Source organism: Drosophila gunungcola (assembly GCF_025200985.1).
Source record: "Drosophila gunungcola strain Sukarami chromosome 3L unlocalized genomic scaffold, Dgunungcola_SK_2 000003F, whole genome shotgun sequence".
NCBI lineage: Eukaryota > Metazoa > Arthropoda > Insecta > Diptera > Drosophilidae > Drosophila > Drosophila gunungcola.
The window spans coordinates 2,794,488-2,815,535 of NW_026453179.1; the positions used below are offsets into that span (position 1 = coordinate 2,794,488).

Consider the following 21,048-nt stretch of genomic DNA (forward strand, 5'->3'; position numbering starts at 1 on the left):
GATAAAAAGGACTTAAATATTTTAAATAAATATATGATAATTTACTTTAATATTTCCAAACTAAACAGGCTCAAAACAAATAATTTCAACGCATTACCAATATAAAAACGCTAATTAAACCGATAAAATAGAGTTCTATAATTCCTAATTTTGAAAATCAGGACACTGTGCGCCGTGAGAGTCGACTATGTGTGTGTGTGTGTTTCGGAGAGTGTGTGTGTGTGACCCTTTTTCGCAACAGCCTCTGAGGCGTAAAATTTATGGCTTTAAAGTCTACAAGTCTATAAACACAGCTTCCAGGCTGCACTTTCTACTGCAACTGCAACTGCCAATGCATTGGCCACTGCCATTGCCACTGCCACTGCCGCAACCACTGAAACTGAATCGTGGATCGTGGATATTGGATGTTGAATGTTCAATGCTGGATATTGGAGAGGCACGGATGGATCTGATCGGATCGGATCGTGTGTGTGCGTTATAATTTCAAATGCGGCTCGCCTTTTTGGTTGCATTTTACTGCCACTTTTGGCAAATTAAATTTGTACGCAAAACCGATTAGGCCAACAGACATGACCAAGTTGTTATTTTAAATACCGACAACTCCATTTAATCAATATGCCCAGCCAGGCAACAATGCACTTGAAAAACTATTAACATCATAAAAGTGAAAGAAAAAGTTTGTTGTATAGCTTTTACCTTTGGGTTAATATGCACTCGGACTGACAGTAAAGTCTCATATTAATAAAACTGATTGAGATTCCATTATTCCTTTCTAAATAAAACAATAGGGCTTTTTTCCACAATATATACAATATGGCATTAGAGTTCATAAGTATTCTAAACGTCCATTTTAGGTACTTTTAATAGATAAGTAATATTTATGTCTTTATGTCTATGAAATTTTATCTTTAATGATACATCACATATTTTTAAAACCCCTTTAAGGCCAAATGCAAAAATTGCATTTATTTTCATTTTTGTTTGATTTGGAAATCTCAAAAAATGGTTTTTTAGGTTTTAAACAACTTTACCTAGTTCTAGACAAAAATTCATAAATGGAGGACCCAAACTTGTATTCTTTTAAGGAAAGTTATGTTTTTACTCTCTAAAATTAAGTAATGATGCATTTAATGCGAATTTTGAAGCAAATGTAACCAATCAATTAAGTAAAAGCTTTTTTCCCCGAGTGTAGCGGTAACAACAACAGCATGTGAGAGCGTTGGATGCTCTGCTCTGCCGCCGCCGACTGCGCTGCCTTTCACCCATATAAATTTCTTTTCATTGCAAATTTTTTGCCATTCGTCGGCGCATTGTCAAACCTTTCAGTCGCAATTGGAGCTTAGCTTTCCGAGATTTGATTTCTGGGCGACTACAAACTACAAAGGCCTAAAAAGCAAGGGGAAAATAATACAAGAAAATACAAAAAAAAAAAAAAACGAAGACGACTATACAAATTGTACAAATCGGATGCGAGCGCGTGTGTGTTAGTGTCCATTCATTCATTCATTCAACAACAATAAATGAAATACAAAATGCAATCGTCGCAGTTGCAGTCGACGTCGCAGTAAACGGCAGCAGAGACGTCGGCAGAGGCAGCGACAGAGGCTGAAACAGTAGCAGCATCCAAATCCAAAAGAGAGATCATTTTTCATATGCGAATCGAATCTCGAAGAGCGCGCATCAAAGTCAAATTCAAACCGCGAAAGAGTAACGAACAATAAAAAAGCGAATTGTTTTGTGTGCATAATAACATAAAAAAAGCCTTACCAGAACGTAATTGAAATCAAATTAAAGGCGGGCCGTGCAAAAATAAAAAGAAAGAAATAAAGTCAAGGCGATAAAAAAGAAATTATGCTCCATTGTGCGATTGTGTGAGAGGTCAAGTGCCCGGCAGGCAAGAGAAAGAGATAGATACACAAGTTTAATGTTAATAGGCAAACGAATGAACTCATAAAAGGGCAAAAGAGAAGGCAATACTGGGTAAGAAGAAGAGCAGGCCAAGCCCAAATGACCGCAAGAATACCGTTAATTCGAACAGCTTCTGCGGTATTACGAGCATTTATATAGTTTACACTAGAGACAGAGAAAGAAAGAGAGAGATAGAGAGAGAAAAACTTTCTTCGTGAACTTCAGCCGCATAAAAGTTTGCTACTATTTCAATTTCAATTGTTAACGAGCGAAAGCGCCGCCCGTCACGCACAGAAATCAACAACAACAAACAAATAGCAGGAAAAGTGCAGCAGACAGCGAAAATGTACCAGTCGCAGCATCTCCATCTCCACCTCCATCCCCCCGCCCCAAAACCAGCCCAAACGCAGGCCCACAGCCAGACCCACAGATTTAGCCAGACTCTAAGCCAGATCAAGCGTCGCAGCCAAAGCCTGGACCACAGTTACGACCACAGCCACAGCCTCAGTCGACAGCTGTTTGGCGCACTGCTGGCCATGTTCACGTTGGCGGCATTAGCGTCAACCTCGAATGGTAAGTCATAAATGCACTACACTCCGAAAAAACCATGGAAAAAAATAGGAAAAATCGCTATAAAAATACCAGAGAAGGAAAGATACTATCCAAAAATTCAAAGTTTTTGCATCTCTTTAAATTCTTACCATATGGGGAAATTTGTTATATTTTGTAGTTTAGTTTAAGGCTTTTATGGGAAACTTAAAGTGCGTTTCAATCTGGGAAACCGTGTGAAATTTGTCAGTTTACATACGACAAAAAAGGGAAGTTATAAAAATATAGCTTAATCTTAGTTTAAACAATTTAATTCACAGAATTAAAGGCACTTTAAAATTTCTAATAAAATTCTTGGTTTTTCCAATTTTTTTTTAAACAAAGAAACCAATGGATACCCATAAATACAAGTTAAGGCAATTTAAAGAGCAAACGAAAACAGGATATTTTGTTCAGTCTAATTGATGGTTTTGTAAGCTTGGTTTAAGAAAAGTAACTAAAAAAAATTTCTTTGATAAAATTTTTGGATGTAAAAGTTCTGAATTTCAAACTAAACAAGATTTCAATCAAAGTAGTAAACGTTTAAGTTTATTTTCAACAACAAGAAATCTTTAAAGGTTTAAAAGACTTTTAAGCGAATACAATTTTAAATTTGCCGCAATTCTATTTTCTTTTCATAAAATTAAATCAGTCTTGAAGGGTTTTTTTGATCCAGATGTAATACTAAAACCCGAGTTCTAGGGAGATCTAAGTTCTTAGGTGTAACTAATCTTTGGTTAAAGGAAAGTCGGGGACTGACTAGTCTCTAGACTGACTGTCTCAATTACCGCTTAATTTCTCTGGGTGTTGAAAGGGAGAAGGTGAATCGGGGTCCGGATCTAAGACCTACAGCTTTGCAATGGTAGAAAGGCAGTCGTAGCAGCTATTAATTTCTAAGGTACTACTCCGCACAAAGTGAATGTAAACTGGCACACACGAGAAGGTCCCCCAGAAGCCCCTAGAGCCCCGAACTCCCCATTTCATACCGTCACTCCCCGACGCGCATGTTGCTCGTAAATATTTTCGTGTACAATTTGTCCAACATTCAAATAAATTCATTAAAAGCACGAAGGCGGGATACAGAAGCCAGGGGAGCCCTGAAAACGGGGGAATAGTTCATGGGGAAATCAAACTGACCGCACAGTGGAATTGAGCTCAAAATCGTGAAAAGCTGGCAGGGGGTTAAACGGGGGGGACGGGGAGTGCCTCGTTTAAAGTTGACCCGGAGCGAAATGATTTGTTTTACTTGTAAGCGCGATCATTTGCCTTAATTGATAACAGCACTTTATCGCAGATTGATGAGATTGATGGGTGAAAGATCAATTAGTCTTGGACGCTGTGATCTCACATATTGAAGGGGCCCAATCAGTGGCGCCGTGATTCATCTCTGGGCATGGTCTTGCCACTGCTTTCCACTGTACCTCACCAAACCAGAGTGAACCGAGCACTCAGATTGTATATATAGAATGTATATATCATGCAAAAGTCCCTGCCCAGCAGTGCAGTGCGTTGGTTGCTGGATTTTTCCACTTTTGAAAATTATACGGTGGCTGCTTTTATTATGCCTCTCGCTTTTTTTTTGCAATTGATGGCATCCGATAGGCAGGAGCCTGGCAGCAACTCGCTGGAGGCCAGGAAAATGTGCCTGCACTTGAATAAATAAGTATTTTATTTGTCATTTACATAAATACAAAAACGAATTTAGATATAGTTCAGAAATTTAAAACGTAACTGAAAAGTTCCTCATTGTAAGGATAATATTGTTGTTCTTCTGGTTTTACGTTGGTTTAAAAGAAAAATTAAATTACAACAGAGTGTTTGGAGGTCTTAAGGTCTATTGTACTCTCAGCCAGAAAACTTTTGTTTTTTAGATGTTCTAGTAAAATGTAAAATGTAAAGGATGATACATAAATTATATTTGTATTATTTTTTAAACAATAGTTTCGTAAAGCGTAAATATTAGAGCAGATAGGTTTGTGGAAATAGACGTTTGTTTAAATTGAACCTTTTTAAAAACTTTTTTTTTAGTAATCTAATCTAAACAAGATATTGAATTCTTGTTTTATCTTGTACATCAAATCTGGAGAAGTATTAGTTTAAAATAAACTAAAAGAATAAATTAAGCCTAATAAGCTTTTCTCTCAGGTTTGACCATACTTATTAAGCTTCACATTATTTTGATTTTCACAGGACTATAACACAATGTGCTCCAATTATTCTTTGAGTGCAGGAATGGTCAGAGTGGGTGGGGCAGTTGAGGTCGCATAGTTGCACTGCTGAATGAGATAGGCTGTGGTCTCGGATTTTGCCTCTGACCATTCCAGCGGATCGTTTACATGTGCATTAATTCCTAACGCCGCTTAATTTTCTTCAAGCTTAATGGCTCCGCTTGATGCCTCTGCCTTTGCATCCGATTCAGATTCCGATTCGGATTCGGATGCCAGCCAGAGACTGAGTCGGAGTCTGTGTCCATTAAGCTGAGAATGCGTCTGGCTGGCTGGCTGGCTGGATGTTGAAATTTCCATCTTTATGGCCGGCAGAAACAAATTGGAATAATGAACGTGGGTTCAATTATCGCAGCCAAACAATCGTGGCAGCCTCAAAGAGCGCTAATAGATTTTCTACTGCTGGTGGGTATGTGTATAACTGAGTTGAGTGCTTCCTCCGGAGGCGGCTCACACAGCTTTCTTTGCAAACAAATCCAAACAAAGCAAAAGCAAAGCTGAGCAATCCAAACCAAACCAAACCAGCGGTTCCACATCCGACCAAAGACAACAGATGTGTTCGGTGCCGGAGGCAATTAGTGTGGAAATTTCACTTGCAGTTTTTAGCACAGATTAAGCTTACGATTTCTGAAGGGGATTAGCATGAACAATTATAGATGGAGGTCGTTGATAGTGTGTGTATAATAATACTTGTGCTCAAATCCCCAGCCATAAATGCTATTGTGTCGTTTACTTGGAATCGAGATTTGAAGACGGGTAACATTTGCCGTTACCGTTAGTAAAGGGAACTCCACACCCCGTTCCTCCCGCTCCCATGGCCTCCGGAATTATTCAAGTTAATGGCTGGTTACTTGAGTCGGTCATGCGATCACTCCAGAACTCGAACGCTGCGGGGGAGTCGGAGCGCGCGGGGGAGGTTCTGGAGAGGTGGGCCAAACAGTGGGTCACAACTGCGCAAAATGCCCTATGATCGTGCGACTAATCTGACATTTGTATGCCCAGAGCCGACTCTTCCGCATGCGGACAAAGTGCGGAGGAAAATTCAAAGGGAAAGTTTTTTTTTGGTCGGTTCGAAACTGAGTTACCCTGGGAAAATGAGAAAATTGTAAACAGCACATTGAAAGCGGGGAAAAAGTGCTAACCAAAAGGGGAAAACAAGTGGTTTGGTAATAAGGTAGAAATACCTTATCTTCTTTTGATACGGTCGATGGCTATTAACTAATTATAATTTATTTCAGTTTTTTTTTTCAATGTGCCTCATTTGCATATGTATTTATATCCTTTGGGATCATCGCAAGTTTAAATTTTAATAATTTTTTACGGCAGTTTTTGGGTCAAATCTTGTTTTAAAGGAAGCCAATGGAGCTACGTCAACATTAGTTTAAAAATTAAGACATTTATATACTCTATAGTGCCGGGAATGTCTCCTTCACTGTGTTGCGAACTTTTGAGTGAATTTGGTATTAAAATTATGGGCGGGAAATTAAAACTTGTTTATTAAAAGATTAAAAATAAAGAGGGTTGAGTCTAACCCCGATTGAAATTAAAACTTTTTATGATAAATGTTAAAATAAAGAGAGTTGCATTAAAATCCAATTAAGTTTTTGTTAGTCATCCAAAAATTTTATCCAATTACGTGTGGATATTGAGAAAACACCGATGAACCTTCCGACTTTTTAGTTTAAGAAACTGAAAGATCTTCGACTTAAGCAATCGCTTGGTTATCACTATCTGAACCTTAATAAAATAGCCTTTGAAATGATATTACAAATTTAGAAACCCATTAAATTATTAACAATTATCCACTTTCTAATTTTCCACGCAGGCGCTGTAACAGACTCCCCCATCAAGATCATTCGGCTGCCGGCGCAGGCGCCCGTCATCCGTTACCGCAGTGCGGATGCGGCGCCGGACTCACTGCTGATCAACTACCGCCAGGATGCCCAGCCGGAGCTGTCGTCCACGTTGATGCAGGCACCAGGAGCGGCGGCGGCGGCTCTGGAGTCGCTGCTCCGCGAGGAGACGGAGCAGCAGCAGCTGGCCCAGCTGGGCAGACGGAACCGGGCGAGTGCCTCCACCACCGGAAATTGTCCCCGATCCTGTCCACCGAGCATAACAGTGGGAGCTGAACCCGTGTGCGGCAGTGACGGCCTGATCTACGCCAATCTCTGCGAGCTGCGCAAGAAGACTTGCTCCCGGAGCGGAGTGTCCCTGATCAAGGATGTTCGCGACGGCTGCGAGCGCTCCAAGGGTTCGGATTGCAAGCATCGCTGCAGTACGGAAAAGGATCCGGTTTGTGGAACGGACGGACGCACCTATCTGAATCGCTGCATGTTGCGGGTGCAATCCTGTCGCGTGGGACTGGCAGCCGTTAAGCTCTCGCACGTAGGTCCTTGCAGCAATACGAGTGCTGTGCGCGAGTCCTGCCCGGTGGATTGTAATAGTGCCCCCAAGGATGGACCAGTTTGCTCATCGGATGGCAATGTATACAACTCGACGTGCGAGATGAAGCTGCACACGTGTGGACAGGGTGTGGTGAAGACCAGCAGGAAGCACTGCCAGTCGACGAGGATGTGCAGAGAGTCCTGCTGGCGAGTGGCCAGGCCCACTTGCGGCTCCGATGGACGTCTGTACGCCAGTCCCTGCAAGATGCGCTCCTCCAATTGTGGCAAACACGTCTTCGAGGTTCCTTTGTCCTTCTGCATGCCGCAGGAGCGGCACGGCAGTGCCTCCGATGCCTGTCCCACGGAGTGTCCCAAGGCCGATGTGGATTCCTCCTCGCAGTACGTGTGTGGTAGCGATGGTAATATCTACTCATCACTCTGCGAACTGAAGATGCTAAACTGCGGGTGAGTCTGGATAGGTTCATAGGAAAGAATATCCTGGTTCCAATTTATACATTTCAGTCCCCAGCGCAAGTCCATCCAGAAAGTGAGCATGGACAAGTGCAAGAGTCGATTGACTCGCTGCAAGCAACTGCCTCCCTGCAAGGACTTCAATAGCCTGTTCGGCTCCATTTTCAGCTCGAAACGTAATGATAAGCTCTGCGGCACGGATGCCAAGACCTACAACAATGAGTGCGAACTGGCCCATGCCACCTGTCTGTAAGTACATAAAATATAAAACAAACTCGATAAATTACTATTTATAATTATATATTGTTTTCCAAGAACAATCGAAAAATATTTTCTTATTCCATGGACACCATGTTACAAAAAAAAATTATTTTTAATTTAAAATAACAGCCAAAAATCTTGAGTGGTATTGAAAAATGTATTAATAGATTCAAGGAGAGCATAAACAATTTTTTTTGTTTTTTAAAGATCTTTAAAGATAAATACGATTTTTAAATACTTTCGTTAAAGTTTGTGGGACTCAACTTGACTTACAAATATTTAAAATATTAAACTTTTCAAATTTCCCTAAAAATGTTTTTAACCTTTGGGGAAAAAATTCTAAACACAAAAATAACATGTAATAATTTATATTTTTTTTTAATTATGAAACTTATGTTTAATTCGCCACCTTATTTCAGACGCGGCGTAAATCTGGCCCACATTGGTCCCTGCACGGATCTCAATTCGCCGACGAAGGATTGCGGGGATGCCTGTACCCGGGCGGATTTGGAGCAGCAGCCGGTGTGCGGATCAGATGGCAATACCTTTGCCTCCATGTGCGAGTTTAAGCGGCGCACTTGCAATCTCCGTGTGGTTCCCGTATCGCTGAAGAACTGCGCCCTGACCGCCGACTGTGAATCCGATTGTGATGCCCAGCCGCCTAGTTTCGTGTGCGGATCGGATAACAATCTGTACAAGTCCGAGTGTCACATGCGCAAGGAGAACTGCGGCAAGCACGTGTTTGTGGTGCCACTCAAACGCTGCCTGGCCGCCTTCCAGCTTAAAGGATGTGCCCGCATCTGTCCCAGGGAATTCGAGCCGGTTTGCGGCAGCGACAATAAAACCTATTTGAACGACTGCTTCCTGGAGATCGAGAACTGCAGGGCGAACCAGACGGTCAACGTCAACTACTACGGCGCCTGTGGCCGCCCCGAAGCACCATCCACTAACTTCCTCTACTAGGATGTATGCGTGGCGCCTTCATTTCACTTGGCATTTAATATTTTTAGGCTATAGTCTTGTATTGTACTTTTTTAAAATCGATATTTATTGAGTTTGAATTAAAGCCCCCAACGAACTTACAAGGAATGCACTTGAACCCAGGCCTGCAACTATTGTATAATCTAGGCGGAGTCATCGAAGAGCTTGCTCAGCATAGCATTTATCTCGTGCGGTCTGTATTTGACGTATTTGTCTGGATTCTTGCTAAACTGTACGCTGGAGTAACTAAATATTAAAAAAAATGATTAGTTATTAATCGAGTAATACACTACAAGCTTACATTTCATAGAATCTATTGTATTTCGGTAATATGTGCTCCACATTATCACGTTTGATGCCTTCTCGCAGAATCACATCGGGTATGGAGATGCCGCGCTGGATTTTACAAGCCTCCTCAAAGTCCTTGTTGAAGTTCTGAACCAGAAATGAAAATATGTTTACAGTGTAATAGTCAGCTTAATAAGAAAATATTAAAATTATTAAAGTCTTTTAAAACGAATTCAATTTAAACTTATACTTTTCTGATTCTTATTTTAGAATTCGTCATTGAAATAGACTTTAGAAGATCTTTAAAACCCATAGACCTACAGAAAATCTCTCCTTTAGCACACTGCGATCCTTATCCTTGACCTTGCCGGCCACAGGCTTGGGCAGTTCATCCAAGGAGTAGATGCCCAGCAGCATTTTTGACCAGGTCTTCTGATAGCTGGCCTTTAGTTCGCGTATCATCTCCAGGTAGCTGTGCTCGCACTCCGGTTCTGCAAGGGTGACCAAATCAATAAGATTGGACCGCTGAAGCGATTTAAGGATGTAGTGGATGTTGTTGAGGCGGAAAAGATGCTTGGTTGCCTGGTCATTATACTGCTCACACTTGTTCATGATGGAAAGATTCAGCTCTGCCAAAGCTTTCTCTGTTCAAAATAAAAAAGGAATTAGAAAGGTGCTGAGAAAAGTTTCCTATTTTGCACTCACTTATATAAATGGCTAACAGAGCCTTGTTACGTTCATCGCCAGGCAGTGATTTCTTCATCAAAATCGTATCCAATTGCGTGGAGTATAGGACATCCTGCGCCAAAATCGAACCAATAACATCAAAGTGTTCGTACAAGTGTTCAATAAACCAGATCGTATTGGAAGTCAGCTCGTGAACAGTGGCATCTTTTGGAACATTGCTCTGGCCCACAATGTTCGTGCTCGATTCACCCTTGACCACATCCAGAAAGTGCTCCAAAGCCTTGGCTCCAGTGTGCTGCAACTTGTTCAGCACCTTTGTGAGCTGTTCCCGCTGCGCAGGATCATAGGTGCGTTCAATGTCCGGCTGCAGCAGGATCACCCGCTTCAGGGCAGAGAATATACCCAGTGCTGAGGTCCACTCCTTGCGGGAGATGCAGCGCAGGATGCGTTGTGTGATGGCCTCAGCATCCTTGACCACCAGCTCGATGGCATTGTAGGCCAGGCGGGCGAATACTTCGTTGTGTTTTGACTGGGGAATAATGTCGTGCATAATGGCTCGCTCCCAGTTGAGTAGTCGCTGCAATCCCAGCAGCATGACCAAGTACTTGTCCAGTTCCTGATCTCCATCCAGCAGATCTTCGGAGGTCAAGTGGTCACTGTGTGAGGATGCCTTCTTGATGGAGAATCCAGTGGACTGCTCAATGGTTTGGGTAGCCCGCAGATATAACTTGTTGGCCTTTTTTTCGAATCTGTAGATAATAAAATTATGTTATTTCCGATAATAAATACAAATTAGGTCTTACATTTGCTGCAGGCGCGCTGAGGTATTCTTTTTTGGTTCAGTCTGGCGTCCACTGTGTCGGGGTCTCTGCAAAAGTGTTCAAATATTACAAAATGAAGAGCCAGTTTTTATTTCAGAAAGATCCATTTCAGTGTATAATTGTGTTCTCAATAAATTAGTTTAATATAAAACCGTTTTCCTGATTTTCACTATTAAGCTGTATATTAGTTTCCCATTTTTTATTTATATCGATGAGTGTTTACAAATTTGAATTAATACATTTTTTGTGATTTACAATGAATAATAATATTTTTGTGATTTCGTTTTTTATTTCTAGCTTATTTATGGATGTTTAAACATTAGTATACTGTTTTTTTTGGCTTGTTTAGGGAAAATAGTTTTTAAGGCCCCAGGCCCTTTACAATATATTAATTAAAACAGTTTTTCACATAAAACATTAAAAATCTTAACCTACAATGAAAAATTGGACATGCCAGCAGTCCAATTAAAGGTTATGCAGAACATCCATGATGCGGTTGCAATCCTCATCGGTGTTTAAACCAATTTTGATTAGATCAGCCCGCTCCATGGAGGCCAGTTTCACCAGATCGATATGGGCCTCCTCGAAGTTGGTCACATAGTTCTCCAGGCCCACGTGCATGAGAATCTGCTCCACATTGGCGGCATGGTTTACGGCGTACGAGTGGTTGGAGGCTGTTATCGATCGGCGACGCGACTCCAAGGTCAACGAGGTCTCCATATTGGAGTCATCCGAAAATGTGTCCGGGCTGCTGCTGCTCTTAAATTCCCGGTCCGGCTCGTTCGCCTCCTTCGGCAAGTTGAAAACCGGGGGTTTTAGCTGAGTGCGTCCACTATGCTGGTTGTGCTGATGATGATGATGATGATAATGATGCATTTGCATCGGCGGCTTCTTAAAGTTTCCGAACCGCATGGGCGACACTGGACTTTTTTTCACTCCCATATTTTCGATGGGCGAGAGATTGGGCGATCGAAAGTTGCCAAATATTGGAGTCGAGCATCGCACATTGGAGGTGTTCACATTCAAGGTGTTCCATCTGCGCTCTTTTAAATTTGGCGTGCGATTAAGGATAATTTTCGTTTTGTTTTTCGGTGTGCAACAGGTCTCCATCTTGAATGCGTTTAAATATTAAGACACAGAAAACGAACTGTTGTGGGCAAATTCAAGCTGACAAATGGCGGGTACCCAAATTAACCGGCTTTGCTGCTGCACAAGAAGCTTTTTCGAAACGATTCCGTTACTCGAAACAATTTGAGATGGAAAAAGTGAAGTTTTGACAGGTACAAGTCGCATTTCCGTTATTCGAAGATGGGGTACAAGTCACATATCTCTAAATTTATTACAGTCATGCCAATATGTTTTAAAATTGTATAAAACTTAATGAAGAATTAACTTCTTCAATGGAACTATAAGTCCACAAAATAAAAATTTAAGAAACTTGGAAAGTGAAAATATAAGAATATAAAATATATAACAATACTTAAAATTATTGCTTTTTTTTACTCAGTAAGTCTGAAACAAACAGTAAGTTTGAAACTTTATTGTTAATTTACATATCTGTCAATTTATTTCTTTCACTTGTAAAACTTTATACCAGTTCAACTAGCATTTAACAGTTTCAATAAGAAACATTACAATAGGATCTTTATACAAAAAAAAAACATAATAATCTCCGTAACAATGGTACCTGGTACCAGACTAAAGATAATTGAGTACTCACCAGTGCCTCGTGACCCCAGCTGTTGCTCTTCTGGTGATCCTTGAGCAGCTGCAGTGATCGGAGGACCACATCGCCCCGTTCCGTGGCGTAGATGTGGGTGTACTCCCTCAAATTTTGCTCCAGCCAGTGGGATATGGTGTATAGCTCCTCGCGAGTAGTTTGCGACAGCTGCCGGAAGGAGGTGTACTCATCGCTGGAGTCATCCTCTATGTAGATAAGATCCAGCAGTTCCACGGGCTTCAGCGGAGCACTGTGCTTCTTTAGCAGCATACTATAATGCTGATTGAGACCCTCGCATCCGGTATTAAATAAACTGGTGACGTTCTCCAGCTCCACACTCTGGGAATTGTTGTGCCGGAAGTAATCATTGGCATCTCGCAGCTTGGCCAGTGCATCCAGAAAGACGGAGATATTTCCCTCCTGCGGACCCTGGTGAATCAGCTGGCACACCTCCTGGGAGACATCGTAGTGCGATAGGACACTTTCCAGGCAGTTGAGAGTGGCCTCCAGATCTAAAGTAGAGGCGGTAACCCATCAGTTTTTAATGGAATCCCTAGGGTTATCTTCGAACTTACTCTGCTGCCTTTTCTGGAGCTGCTCTGTCTCCTGGTAAACGGGTAATATGGTCTGCTCCAGATTTCCCAGTCGCTTCTCGAAGATTGTAAGGATACTGGACATTTGCGTGGAGAGATCATGATATTTATCCACTCGGTCTTTAAGCAGAGCCAAATTTGTAGCTTCCTATTATAATTAAAAATTAACAAAATGGTTTTCATGGCTGACTCTGAATGTACCTTCTCCAATTTGTTGTGCGCCTGCAATGAACTGTCCAGATTGTTCATTTTAAAGCGTTTATATACAGAATTCTTTTTAAAACAAAACAATTGTTGCTGAAATGTAAAAACTAATACTTGTCTTTTATTTTGGGTGGGAGAACTTTGTCGTTTTTAGGTATTGACAGTGCGGTCATACTGCTTAATATCGCGTTGCCAACTACTTTGAAATAAATTACATTTTAACGGGCATTTAAAAAACTTAAGATTGCTATTTATATATAACATCCTAAACTATATAACTCTTTCCATTAACTCGTTTTAAAGGTTCATTTAATTAGTAATTTTCATAATTCCTTCTAAAGTTAAGCTTTTAAAAGTCAAAACCAGCGGAAAAACTAGCCAAAGTGTCATCACTAGCCAAGACGCCAACATTTGTTGTGGGTTCGGTTGCCATGGAGTCTGTGTGTAAACAACGCACCTGAATCTTGGAATTTTTACCTACTATGCAGGACTAAGCATTTCGTTTTGTGCAACAATGAGGGGCGTTCTCAAATGGCTGGAACGCATTGAGTTTCCCAACAGCAAAGAAAACGAGATCAGGTAAAGCTTTCTCGCCCCAAAAAAACTACAACCTGTTGCTCCATAACGGTATTCGGAAACCCCGTTTTTCCAGTGTCCACAATGTTTGCTATGCTCCCGATGGCAGCCAATTGGTGGTGGCTGCGGGGGATCGGCTGCTCATCTACGATCCCAACGATGGATCCCTCCTAAACACCCTAAAAGCCCACAAGGACACGGTTAATTGTGTAGCCTACTCGAGGGATGGCAAGCGATTCGCCAGCGGAGCCTCCGACAAAATGGTCATCGTGTGGTCGCCGCAGCTCGAGGGACTGCTCAAGTATTCGTAAGTACACAGGGAGAAAATCAATATGGCTAAAGATCCATTCGATAGATATATAAATATAATATGTTTTAACAGCCGGAGAAAAATAAACAACCATTCGTCGGCTGTAAGATTTGAAACCCCTATTTTTCACGTAACCAGGTGGTTTACGTTTTTACTTACTAACGTGAATAAATGTTGATTGAAAATATCATGGACTCTTTATGATTGATAATGTAAAAAGATCAAATTCATGAAAAGTATTTTCATTTAAACCTTTTTGATTTTGCGATGGCTATTTTTAGATATTAAATAGCACACCACTATGAATTTATGCGTTTGTCCTATTTATTTTGTTAACAAGAATACAATTTTATGGCTTACCTTTTTTTTTTTTTAATTTAATTTAAAGAAATTTGACTGCAACAAAATGCTTACAAAATTTTTCCCGCAGGCACGGCGACTCGATTCAGTGCATGAGCTTCAATCCCGTCTCACACCACCTGGCCTCGTGCTCCTTGTCGGACTTTGCCTTCTGGTCGGCGGATCAGAAGGCGGTGCAGAAGTATAAGATTTCCGCCCGCGTGAATGGATGCTCCTGGACGAACGACGGCCAGTACCTGATACTGGGCCTGGCCAATGGCACCATTTCCATTAGAAACAAGTTGGGCGAGGAAAAGGGCCGAATAGATCGACCAGGTGGTCCCAACAGCAACGTCTTCAGTGTCCAGTGTTGTCCGGCAAGTGGTCCCGGTAGTGTGGACACCATTGGCGTGGTGGACTGGAGTCAGACGCTGTCGTTTCACACCTTGAGTGGCCAGATGATTGGCAAGGAGCGAACCCTGGGCTTCGATCCATTGTGCCTGCAGTACTTCCCCAATGGGGAGTTCTGTTTGGTAGGCGGCTGCACTGGAGGACTACATTTCTTTACCAGGGAAGGCATACGGTTGGGCACGCTGGGCGACAGCTTCGATACCTGGATCTGGACGGTGGCCCTGCATCCGAATGGCCAGTCCTACACCATTGGCTGTCAGGATGGAACCCTGGCCTGCTTCAACATTGCCTCGAGCACCGTGCATGCATTGTATCGGGAGCGATATGCCTTCCGGGAGAACATGTGCGACGTGATCATTCAGCACTTGATCTCTGGCCAAAAGGTGCGCATCAAGTGTCGGGACTTAGTGCAAAAGATAGCCATCTATCGGAACCGACTGGCGGTTCAGCTGCCGGAACGCGTCGTTCTCTATGAACTGAGCTCTGGAGAGGATCAGCCCATGCACTATAAAGTGCGGGAGAAGATCCAGCAGAAGTTCGACTGCAGTTTGCTGGTGGTTTGTGGCCGCCACATCGTCCTGTGCCAGGAGAAACGGCTCCAATGTCTAGATTTCATGGGAATCCTGCAGCGAGAGTGGATCATGGACTCATTTATACGATACATTAAGGTCACCGGCGGTCCAGTGGGAAGGGAAGGACTGATGGTGGGCCTCAAGAATGGCCAAGTGTTTCGGATCTTTCTCAATAACTCACTGCCGCTGCTGATTACCACTGCTGTATCTGCGGTCCGGTGCCTGGACATAAACTCTAAGCGCAGCAAGATCGCCGTTGTAGATGATGTGGGTCGTCTGGTGGTGCGGGACATAGTCAACGACACGATTTTGTACCAGGATACGGGTGTGAATAGCGTCACCTGGAACACGCATCTGGATTCTATGCTCTGCTATACCCATACAACTGGAGGCCTAAGCGTTAGAGTGGGGAATCTGCCGCCAAGGGCACCACAAAACATGCATGGCGTGGTGGTGGGACTTTGTGGAGCCACAGCTTTCTGTTTGCGCGGAAATATCATGCACAATACGCCATTGGCCTTGGGTTCCACCATGTGGCAGTTCATCGAAGCTGGTTTATTTGAGTAAGTGCATATTAACCTATATTTTATCCCTGCTAATAGTAACTGTTTTCCTGCTTTTCAGGGAAGCCTACCAGGTTGCCTGTCTTGGTGTGACCACCAGCGACTGGGAAGGATTAGCCCAGTCCGCTTTGGAGGCCCTTCATATAAATATAGCTCGCGATGCCTACGTAAAAGTGAGGAACCTTCCGTGGCTCAAACTGATCGGTGAGCTGCGAGATCAGCAGCAGCGATCGGCTGTGCCCAAGGAGGTCCTTCTCGCTGAGAACTGCGCCTTCGCTGGGAAGTTCAAGGAGGCAGCTCGTTTATTCCTTAAATGCGGCCAGTCATCGAGAGCACTTGAGATGTACACTGATCTGCGGATGTTCGATCTGGCCCAGGAGTATATCAAGGATGGGACTGCGCAGGAGAAGAAGGAACTGGTACGCAAGCGGGCCGAATGGGCTTATTCGGTGAAGGAGCCTCGTGCTGCTGCTGAACTTTTACTATCAGCTGGTGAGAACCAAAAGGCCATTGAGATTGTTGCCGAACAGGGATGGGCCGATGTGTAAGATGATCAAAGCAATTTCCAATTCCGTGACTAACTAACATCTCTTTTGCAGTCTATTCGATATCGGACGTCGACTGAGTCTTACAGAACGCGATGCTTTGGAGTCAGTGGCCCAAAATCTGAAGACCCTCAAAGCTCTTCCCTTGGCTGCTGAGATTTTCAAGAAACTAGGCGATGATGCTCAGGTTGTTCAGCTGCATATTGAAGTTCGTGACTGGCCGGAGGCATTTCGTTTGGCTGAATCTTTGCCAGAACTGCTGCCCACAGTTCACTACCAGCATGGGCAATGGCTGGCCGAAACGGATCAGTTTATAGAGGCGCATCAGGGTAAGAGCCTTAAGTATATAAATAAACAAGATAATGTTCAGAGCATAAGCACCCCCGAATTCGCATCCAAGTCTATATTTATGATGATCATTTTAATTTTTTTTTTGTAGCATTTTTAAAGGCAGGACGCACCAAGGAAGCCAATCGTTTGCTCAAACAACTGAGCAGTACAGCCATTGTGGAGGAGCGCTATTTAGATGCCAGCTATTTTTATTGGCTGCTGGCCAAGCAATATTTAGATGTATATCATTGCAAGGAGTACGTTACATTCTATTTCAAAACTAGATTAATTCTAAAATACATGTTTTTGGTCATTCCCAGTGAACAAAATCCGGTTGACCACCACCTGACAGAGTACAAAAATCATTTACGTATTGCCAAGGTTTATTACGCCTACAGCGTCATATATTCTTATATGAAGGAACCTTTTACCACACATTCCCCAGTGAGCCTGTTTAACGTGAGCCGTTTTATACTCAACGAAGTGGAGCACAAAGGTGTGCCCAAAGGAGTCAGCATGTTGTAAGTTATGGGAAAAAACTCCATAAACAGACTAATCCTCAATACATCCTTGCATTTAGTTCGGTTCTTTTTACTCTGGCCAAGCAAGCCAAGTTTTTGCAGGCCAACAAGTTGTGCCTTCTTATCAACAAACGTTTGCAATCCCTGAAGCCACCAGCCGGAGTCCAAGAACAGATCGATGTGAGTAGCTAAAAGCTTTTTTCATTCAAAATGCCTTACTGGAACGTTTTTTTTTCAGCTCAATTTTCTGAATAGCAAGGCCTGCAAGAGTGGCTTCAACGATCCAGAGGAGATCCTGCCGCTTTGCTACAAGTGCTCGAACTACAGTCAACACTTGAACAGCAATTGCTGCCCCACCTGCAGGCAGGACTACATATTCTCATTCGTTTCTTTTGGTAAAGATCTTAGACCTTTTTCATGTTTTCACTTTCATCCTAATTCACAAATGTACTTTTTAGAAATACTACCCTTAGTACAATTTTATCCAGAAGTGGATATATCAGATTCAGAGGCCGAGCGTTTGCTGCTGGCTCCTGCAAAGCATGCCGAGGATTCGGACCCATTCAACGAGGATGTGGCCAGTGCCTTGCCATTGAGCCTGGATCGCAATGGTCTGCGTGCCATAGATCCCAATCATGTGCTAATTCTCAAACGGAGAGGAAAGAATGTTCGCAATGTCTACTATCGCAACATTTTGCCCGATTTACAGGTCACCTATTGTCCCCAATGTCTGCTGGTGAGTTTAAAGTTAAACCAAAATCCATATATGGTTTTATATGCTATCCATTTTCAGCTATTCTATGCCGAAGATTTTGAGCTACAGGTATTGCAAAAGGGTTATTGTCCGTTCTGCCACACATCATCGGAAAAGCTGATGGAAGACTTTTGAAATTGCCTTAAATAGAGTTGAACAATATAATTTCCGTCCGAAACTGTACAAATAGAAATATATAACAAAGCTTTTACGCCCAAGTCTCCTCCTGATATCGCCGCTGCTTGATCATCAGGTCCACGTAATCTGCATCGCCATTGAGGATCTCTATAAAGGCCTCTCTCACAGACTTTGGCATATTGTTGGAGTTTCCAGCCACGTATATAAAGGCATTTTGGTCTTTGATAAGCTTTGCCAGACGATCACCGTTCTTGGTGATTAAATGCTGTACATAGACCTTATGATCCTGGTCTCTCGAGAAGGCTATGTGAGCTTCTACCTGCTTGGCAGTGGTCCAAGTAGAAAAGTCCTTTTCAAAGTGAAAATCGGCAGTCTTGTTTCGGCAGCCAAAGAAGACAATCAAGGGTCCAATGGCAGAACCTGTTGATTGGGCATGCAATCGATTTTGGATGACACTACGAAAGGGAGCGATGCCTGTGCCCGGTCCGACCATGATTAGTGGTATGCTGAAGTCCTTTGGCCAAACCATGGTTCCTCTTTTGACCACTCCACGCAGTTCTGCTCCCGGTTCCAGGTTTTTCAGCCAATTGGAGCACAAACCCAAACGAGGTGTGTGCATAATTGTTTTGTACTCCACCACAGCCACCAGCAAATCCAAAGTAGAGCAGGACTCATCCGAGGCTATGGAAAAGCTGCGAGCCTGGATCAGTGGCATCATTTCAAAGAGCTGAACTAGTGTTAAACTGGCGGTGGCATGCCGGAAATCGTCCAGAACCTCCAGGATACTGCGACGCGGTCTGTTTACATAGGCCACCAGGTCATCGATTCCCTCGGCGGAGCAGAACTCCAGGAGCTTCTCCTTTTCCAATTCATCAGTGCAATTCTGACCAAGAACCTCGAGGAATCGTTGCCGCGGCTTGGCACTCAAATCCCAAACATATTTGGCCGCCTGGTGGAGGCTTAAAGGAATGGAGTAGGCTCTGGGAAGGGGCATGTCCACATGGGCACTGGTTATCTCCACCACAGTGGTCTCATCGAAATTTAGTTTGTGTTCGCGGGTTAGATCGAAGAATGTTTTAACGCAGACGTCGCTATTTTGGGGCTGTACATCGAGCACATCGCCGGGTTCCCAACTTAGATCTTCAGTTTGGCTTTGTAGCCGTAGGAAACGCACATCCTGGAAGTGGTCCACCGCCGTTGTCCTTCGGTTCTGCCGGACTTTGAAAGCGTGCGAGGGTTGCTTTTGTGTCCAGTTCAGGGTTTCCGAGGAAGCGACTTGGGAATCTCTAGGCAACTCCTTTACCAACCACTTTCCTATTGTTTGGTTACCACTGTTGAGCTTGCTTTCATCCAGACCAGAGATGCCCTTCAGTGCCGCCCAAAGATCCTTTGTCCAGCCTAAAGACACCCCCAAATGACCGTAATCATGCTGATCATCACAGAGACCCACTGGGCACACGGATGTGGCGCCCAGATTTAGCAGCCTCTTGCTGAGTTTCTTGGCCGCATAGTTGAACTTCGGATAGCTGGAGTCCCCGAGGCCAAGGCAGGCGAACTGCATTTCTCGCAGGGATTGGGCGGGCAAGCTGCGCTTCAGCAGGAAACGCCAGGCCAGCTTCATGTTGTCCGGCTCCACACCATCGCCGGTGGTGGCCACCACGAAAACCACGAGGCGCTCCTCTACCAACTGGGTCATTTCGTACTCTTCGAATGAGAGGACGGGACCCTGGAAACCCAGGTGGTGCGACTCCCGCCAGATCTGCTCCGCCACATCCTGGGCGGTTCCAGTTTGACTGCCATAGAGCACCAGCAGCCGCATTTTATAGAATTTTTAAATAGAAATTTGAATTACTAATGAATTTGTTGATTGGAGTGTGACCACAGTTGCAGTGACGCAATAAGCCATTCACAGGGAATGAAAGATAACTTCAAGAGAAGTTGAAAAAATTGCATTTTAGTCAGTCATTTAATAAATTTCTTTTGGAAAAATGTCCATAATAAAATTATAATTTATGAATAAAAATATGACATTAAAAATAGTGGAAAGGTTTTGGTGCCCAATTTTTGAACTCTAGTGGAGACACTTTGTTTTACACGCAATGTCCAAGTTCTTACTAACGAGACGCGGTCACACTATTCAAAATTGTTTTGATGTCTAAGCTACAAAATTGTTTTGATTGTGATCAAAAGTAAGTTTAATTCGCAAACAAGCTAACAAACGGCAAATCGATGTGCAGCTAAGCAAGAAGCTGTCCTGGTTGCTGCGGCACGGTGCAAAAACGGAGGGAATTCCCATCCGGGAGGATGGCTTTGTGAGTGTTTCCGATTTGCAGGAGCACCCGCGGTACAGGGCCTTTACCTTGGACAAATTGGAGGGGATTGTATCCACGGATGCCAAACAGCGATATACTCTTCGCTGGAATGAAGATTGTGGACTCCACGAAATTCGCGCCAATCAGGGACACTCTCTTTCGGTGTTGGCTGGCGAAGGTGGCGGTCTGGAGAGGATTACCCTCAAGGGACAGGTTCCATTGGCAGTCCACGGCACCTTCTACCGCCATTGGGAAGCGATAAAGACCCAAGGTCTTAGCAGGATGAAGCGCAACCATGTGCATTTTGCCAGCAGCGATAGAACCGACTGCACCCTCAGTGGATTCCGCAGCGATTGTCAAATTTTGATATATCTTAATGTAGAAAAGATTTTAGCGGATGGCATACCTTTCTACCGCTCTAGCAATAGTGTACTGCTCTGTCCAGGAATCAATGGCTTTATATCCAAATCATATTTCCTAAAGGTGGTGGACAGGAAAACGGGGCAGTCTCTTACTTATTGATCATTGTTATTGAATAAAACTGAC

At 43.3% G+C, this 21,048-nt stretch overlaps 6 protein-coding genes across 7 annotated transcripts; 3 read left to right on the top strand and 3 right to left on the bottom strand.

The window, feature by feature from the left end:
- Positions 1-1,310: 1,310 nt before the first annotated feature.
- LOC128258358 (agrin) lies at positions 1,311-8,936 on the top strand. The gene is made up of 4 exons (XM_052989943.1): positions 1,311-2,481; positions 6,547-7,570; positions 7,628-7,825; positions 8,257-8,936. Exons 1-4 carry the CDS (start codon positions 2,253-2,255, stop codon positions 8,798-8,800), a joined length of 1,995 nt encoding a protein of 664 aa, XP_052845903.1. The 5' UTR covers positions 1,311-2,252; the 3' UTR covers positions 8,801-8,936.
- On the bottom strand, positions 8,925-13,278 carry LOC128258357 (exocyst complex component 7). Its single transcript, XM_052989942.1, has 8 exons — positions 13,129-13,278; positions 12,910-13,075; positions 12,335-12,846; positions 10,597-10,661; positions 9,812-10,542; positions 9,428-9,750; positions 9,120-9,253; positions 8,925-9,064 (listed from the first exon to the last, which is right to left on the bottom strand). The coding sequence occupies exons 1-8, from the start codon at positions 13,174-13,176 to the stop codon at positions 8,962-8,964; spliced, it is 2,082 nt and encodes a 693-aa protein (XP_052845902.1). The 5' UTR covers positions 13,177-13,278; the 3' UTR covers positions 8,925-8,961.
- LOC128258359 (protein matrimony) lies at positions 10,799-11,813 on the bottom strand. The gene has a single exon (XM_052989944.1). The coding sequence runs from the start codon at positions 11,722-11,724 to the stop codon at positions 11,080-11,082; it is 645 nt and encodes a 214-aa protein (XP_052845904.1). The 5' UTR covers positions 11,725-11,813; the 3' UTR covers positions 10,799-11,079.
- Positions 13,279-13,536: 258 nt separating the features above from the next.
- On the top strand, positions 13,537-18,223 carry LOC128258480 (intraflagellar transport protein 122 homolog). Of its 2 annotated transcripts, XM_052990112.1 has the most exons (11): positions 13,537-13,710; positions 13,784-14,014; positions 14,448-15,902; positions 15,964-16,446; positions 16,502-16,776; positions 16,887-17,034; positions 17,098-17,298; positions 17,358-17,478; positions 17,537-17,693; positions 17,757-18,034; positions 18,092-18,223. In XM_052990112.1, the coding sequence occupies exons 1-11, from the start codon at positions 13,646-13,648 to the stop codon at positions 18,185-18,187; spliced, it is 3,510 nt and encodes a 1,169-aa protein (XP_052846072.1). In that variant the 5' UTR covers positions 13,537-13,645; the 3' UTR covers positions 18,188-18,223. The 2 variants fall into 2 exon arrangements, with proteins under 2 accessions (XP_052846072.1, XP_052846071.1); XM_052990111.1 differs by having other exon boundaries at positions 17,757-18,187.
- A 37-nt stretch (positions 18,224-18,260) lies between these two features.
- Positions 18,261-20,092, bottom strand: LOC128258481 (NADPH-dependent diflavin oxidoreductase 1). Its single transcript, XM_052990113.1, has one exon. It carries the CDS (start codon positions 20,007-20,009, stop codon positions 18,261-18,263), a length of 1,749 nt encoding a protein of 582 aa, XP_052846073.1. The 5' UTR covers positions 20,010-20,092.
- Positions 20,093-20,289: 197 nt separating this feature from the next.
- Positions 20,290-21,024, top strand: LOC128258369 (tRNA 2'-phosphotransferase 1). Its single transcript, XM_052989955.1, has 2 exons — positions 20,290-20,317; positions 20,381-21,024. The coding sequence occupies exons 1-2, from the start codon at positions 20,290-20,292 to the stop codon at positions 21,022-21,024; spliced, it is 672 nt and encodes a 223-aa protein (XP_052845915.1).
- The last annotated feature ends 24 nt before the right edge of the window (positions 21,025-21,048 follow it).

Bases quoted from the DNA above. Each gene is read 5' to 3' on its own strand.
- LOC128258358 (XM_052989943.1), top strand. From the start codon at position 2,253: ATGTACCAGTCGCAGCATCTCCATCTCCACCTCCATCCCCCCGCCCCA. The intron at 2,482-6,546 runs GTAAGTCATAAA...TTTTCCACGCAG, and splicing joins ATTAGCGTCAACCTCGAATG to GCGCTGTAACAGACTCCCCC. The intron at 7,826-8,256 runs GTAAGTACATAA...ACCTTATTTCAG, and splicing joins CTGGCCCATGCCACCTGTCT to ACGCGGCGTAAATCTGGCCC.
- LOC128258359 (XM_052989944.1), bottom strand. From the start codon at position 11,724: ATGGAGACCTGTTGCACACCGAAAAACAAAACGAAAATTATCCTTAAT.
- LOC128258357 (XM_052989942.1), bottom strand. From the start codon at position 13,176: ATGAACAATCTGGACAGTTCATTGCAGGCGCACAACAAATTGGAGAAG. The intron at 12,847-12,909 runs GTAAGTTCGAAG...CCTCTACTTTAG, and splicing joins GCTCCAGAAAAGGCAGCAGA to ATCTGGAGGCCACTCTCAAC. The intron at 10,543-10,596 runs GTAAGACCTAAT...TATTATCTACAG, and splicing joins TCAGCGCGCCTGCAGCAAAT to ATTCGAAAAAAAGGCCAACA.
- LOC128258480 (XM_052990111.1), top strand. From the start codon at position 13,646: ATGAGGGGCGTTCTCAAATGGCTGGAACGCATTGAGTTTCCCAACAGC. The intron at 17,035-17,097 runs GTACGTTACATT...GGTCATTCCCAG, and splicing joins GATGTATATCATTGCAAGGA to TGAACAAAATCCGGTTGACC. The intron at 17,479-17,536 runs GTGAGTAGCTAA...TTTTTTTTTCAG, and splicing joins GAGTCCAAGAACAGATCGAT to CTCAATTTTCTGAATAGCAA.
- LOC128258481 (XM_052990113.1), bottom strand. From the start codon at position 20,009: ATGCGGCTGCTGGTGCTCTATGGCAGTCAAACTGGAACCGCCCAGGAT.
- LOC128258369 (XM_052989955.1), top strand. From the start codon at position 20,290: ATGTCCAAGTTCTTACTAACGAGACGCG. The intron at 20,318-20,380 runs GTCACACTATTC...TGTGATCAAAAG, and splicing joins GTTCTTACTAACGAGACGCG to TAAGTTTAATTCGCAAACAA.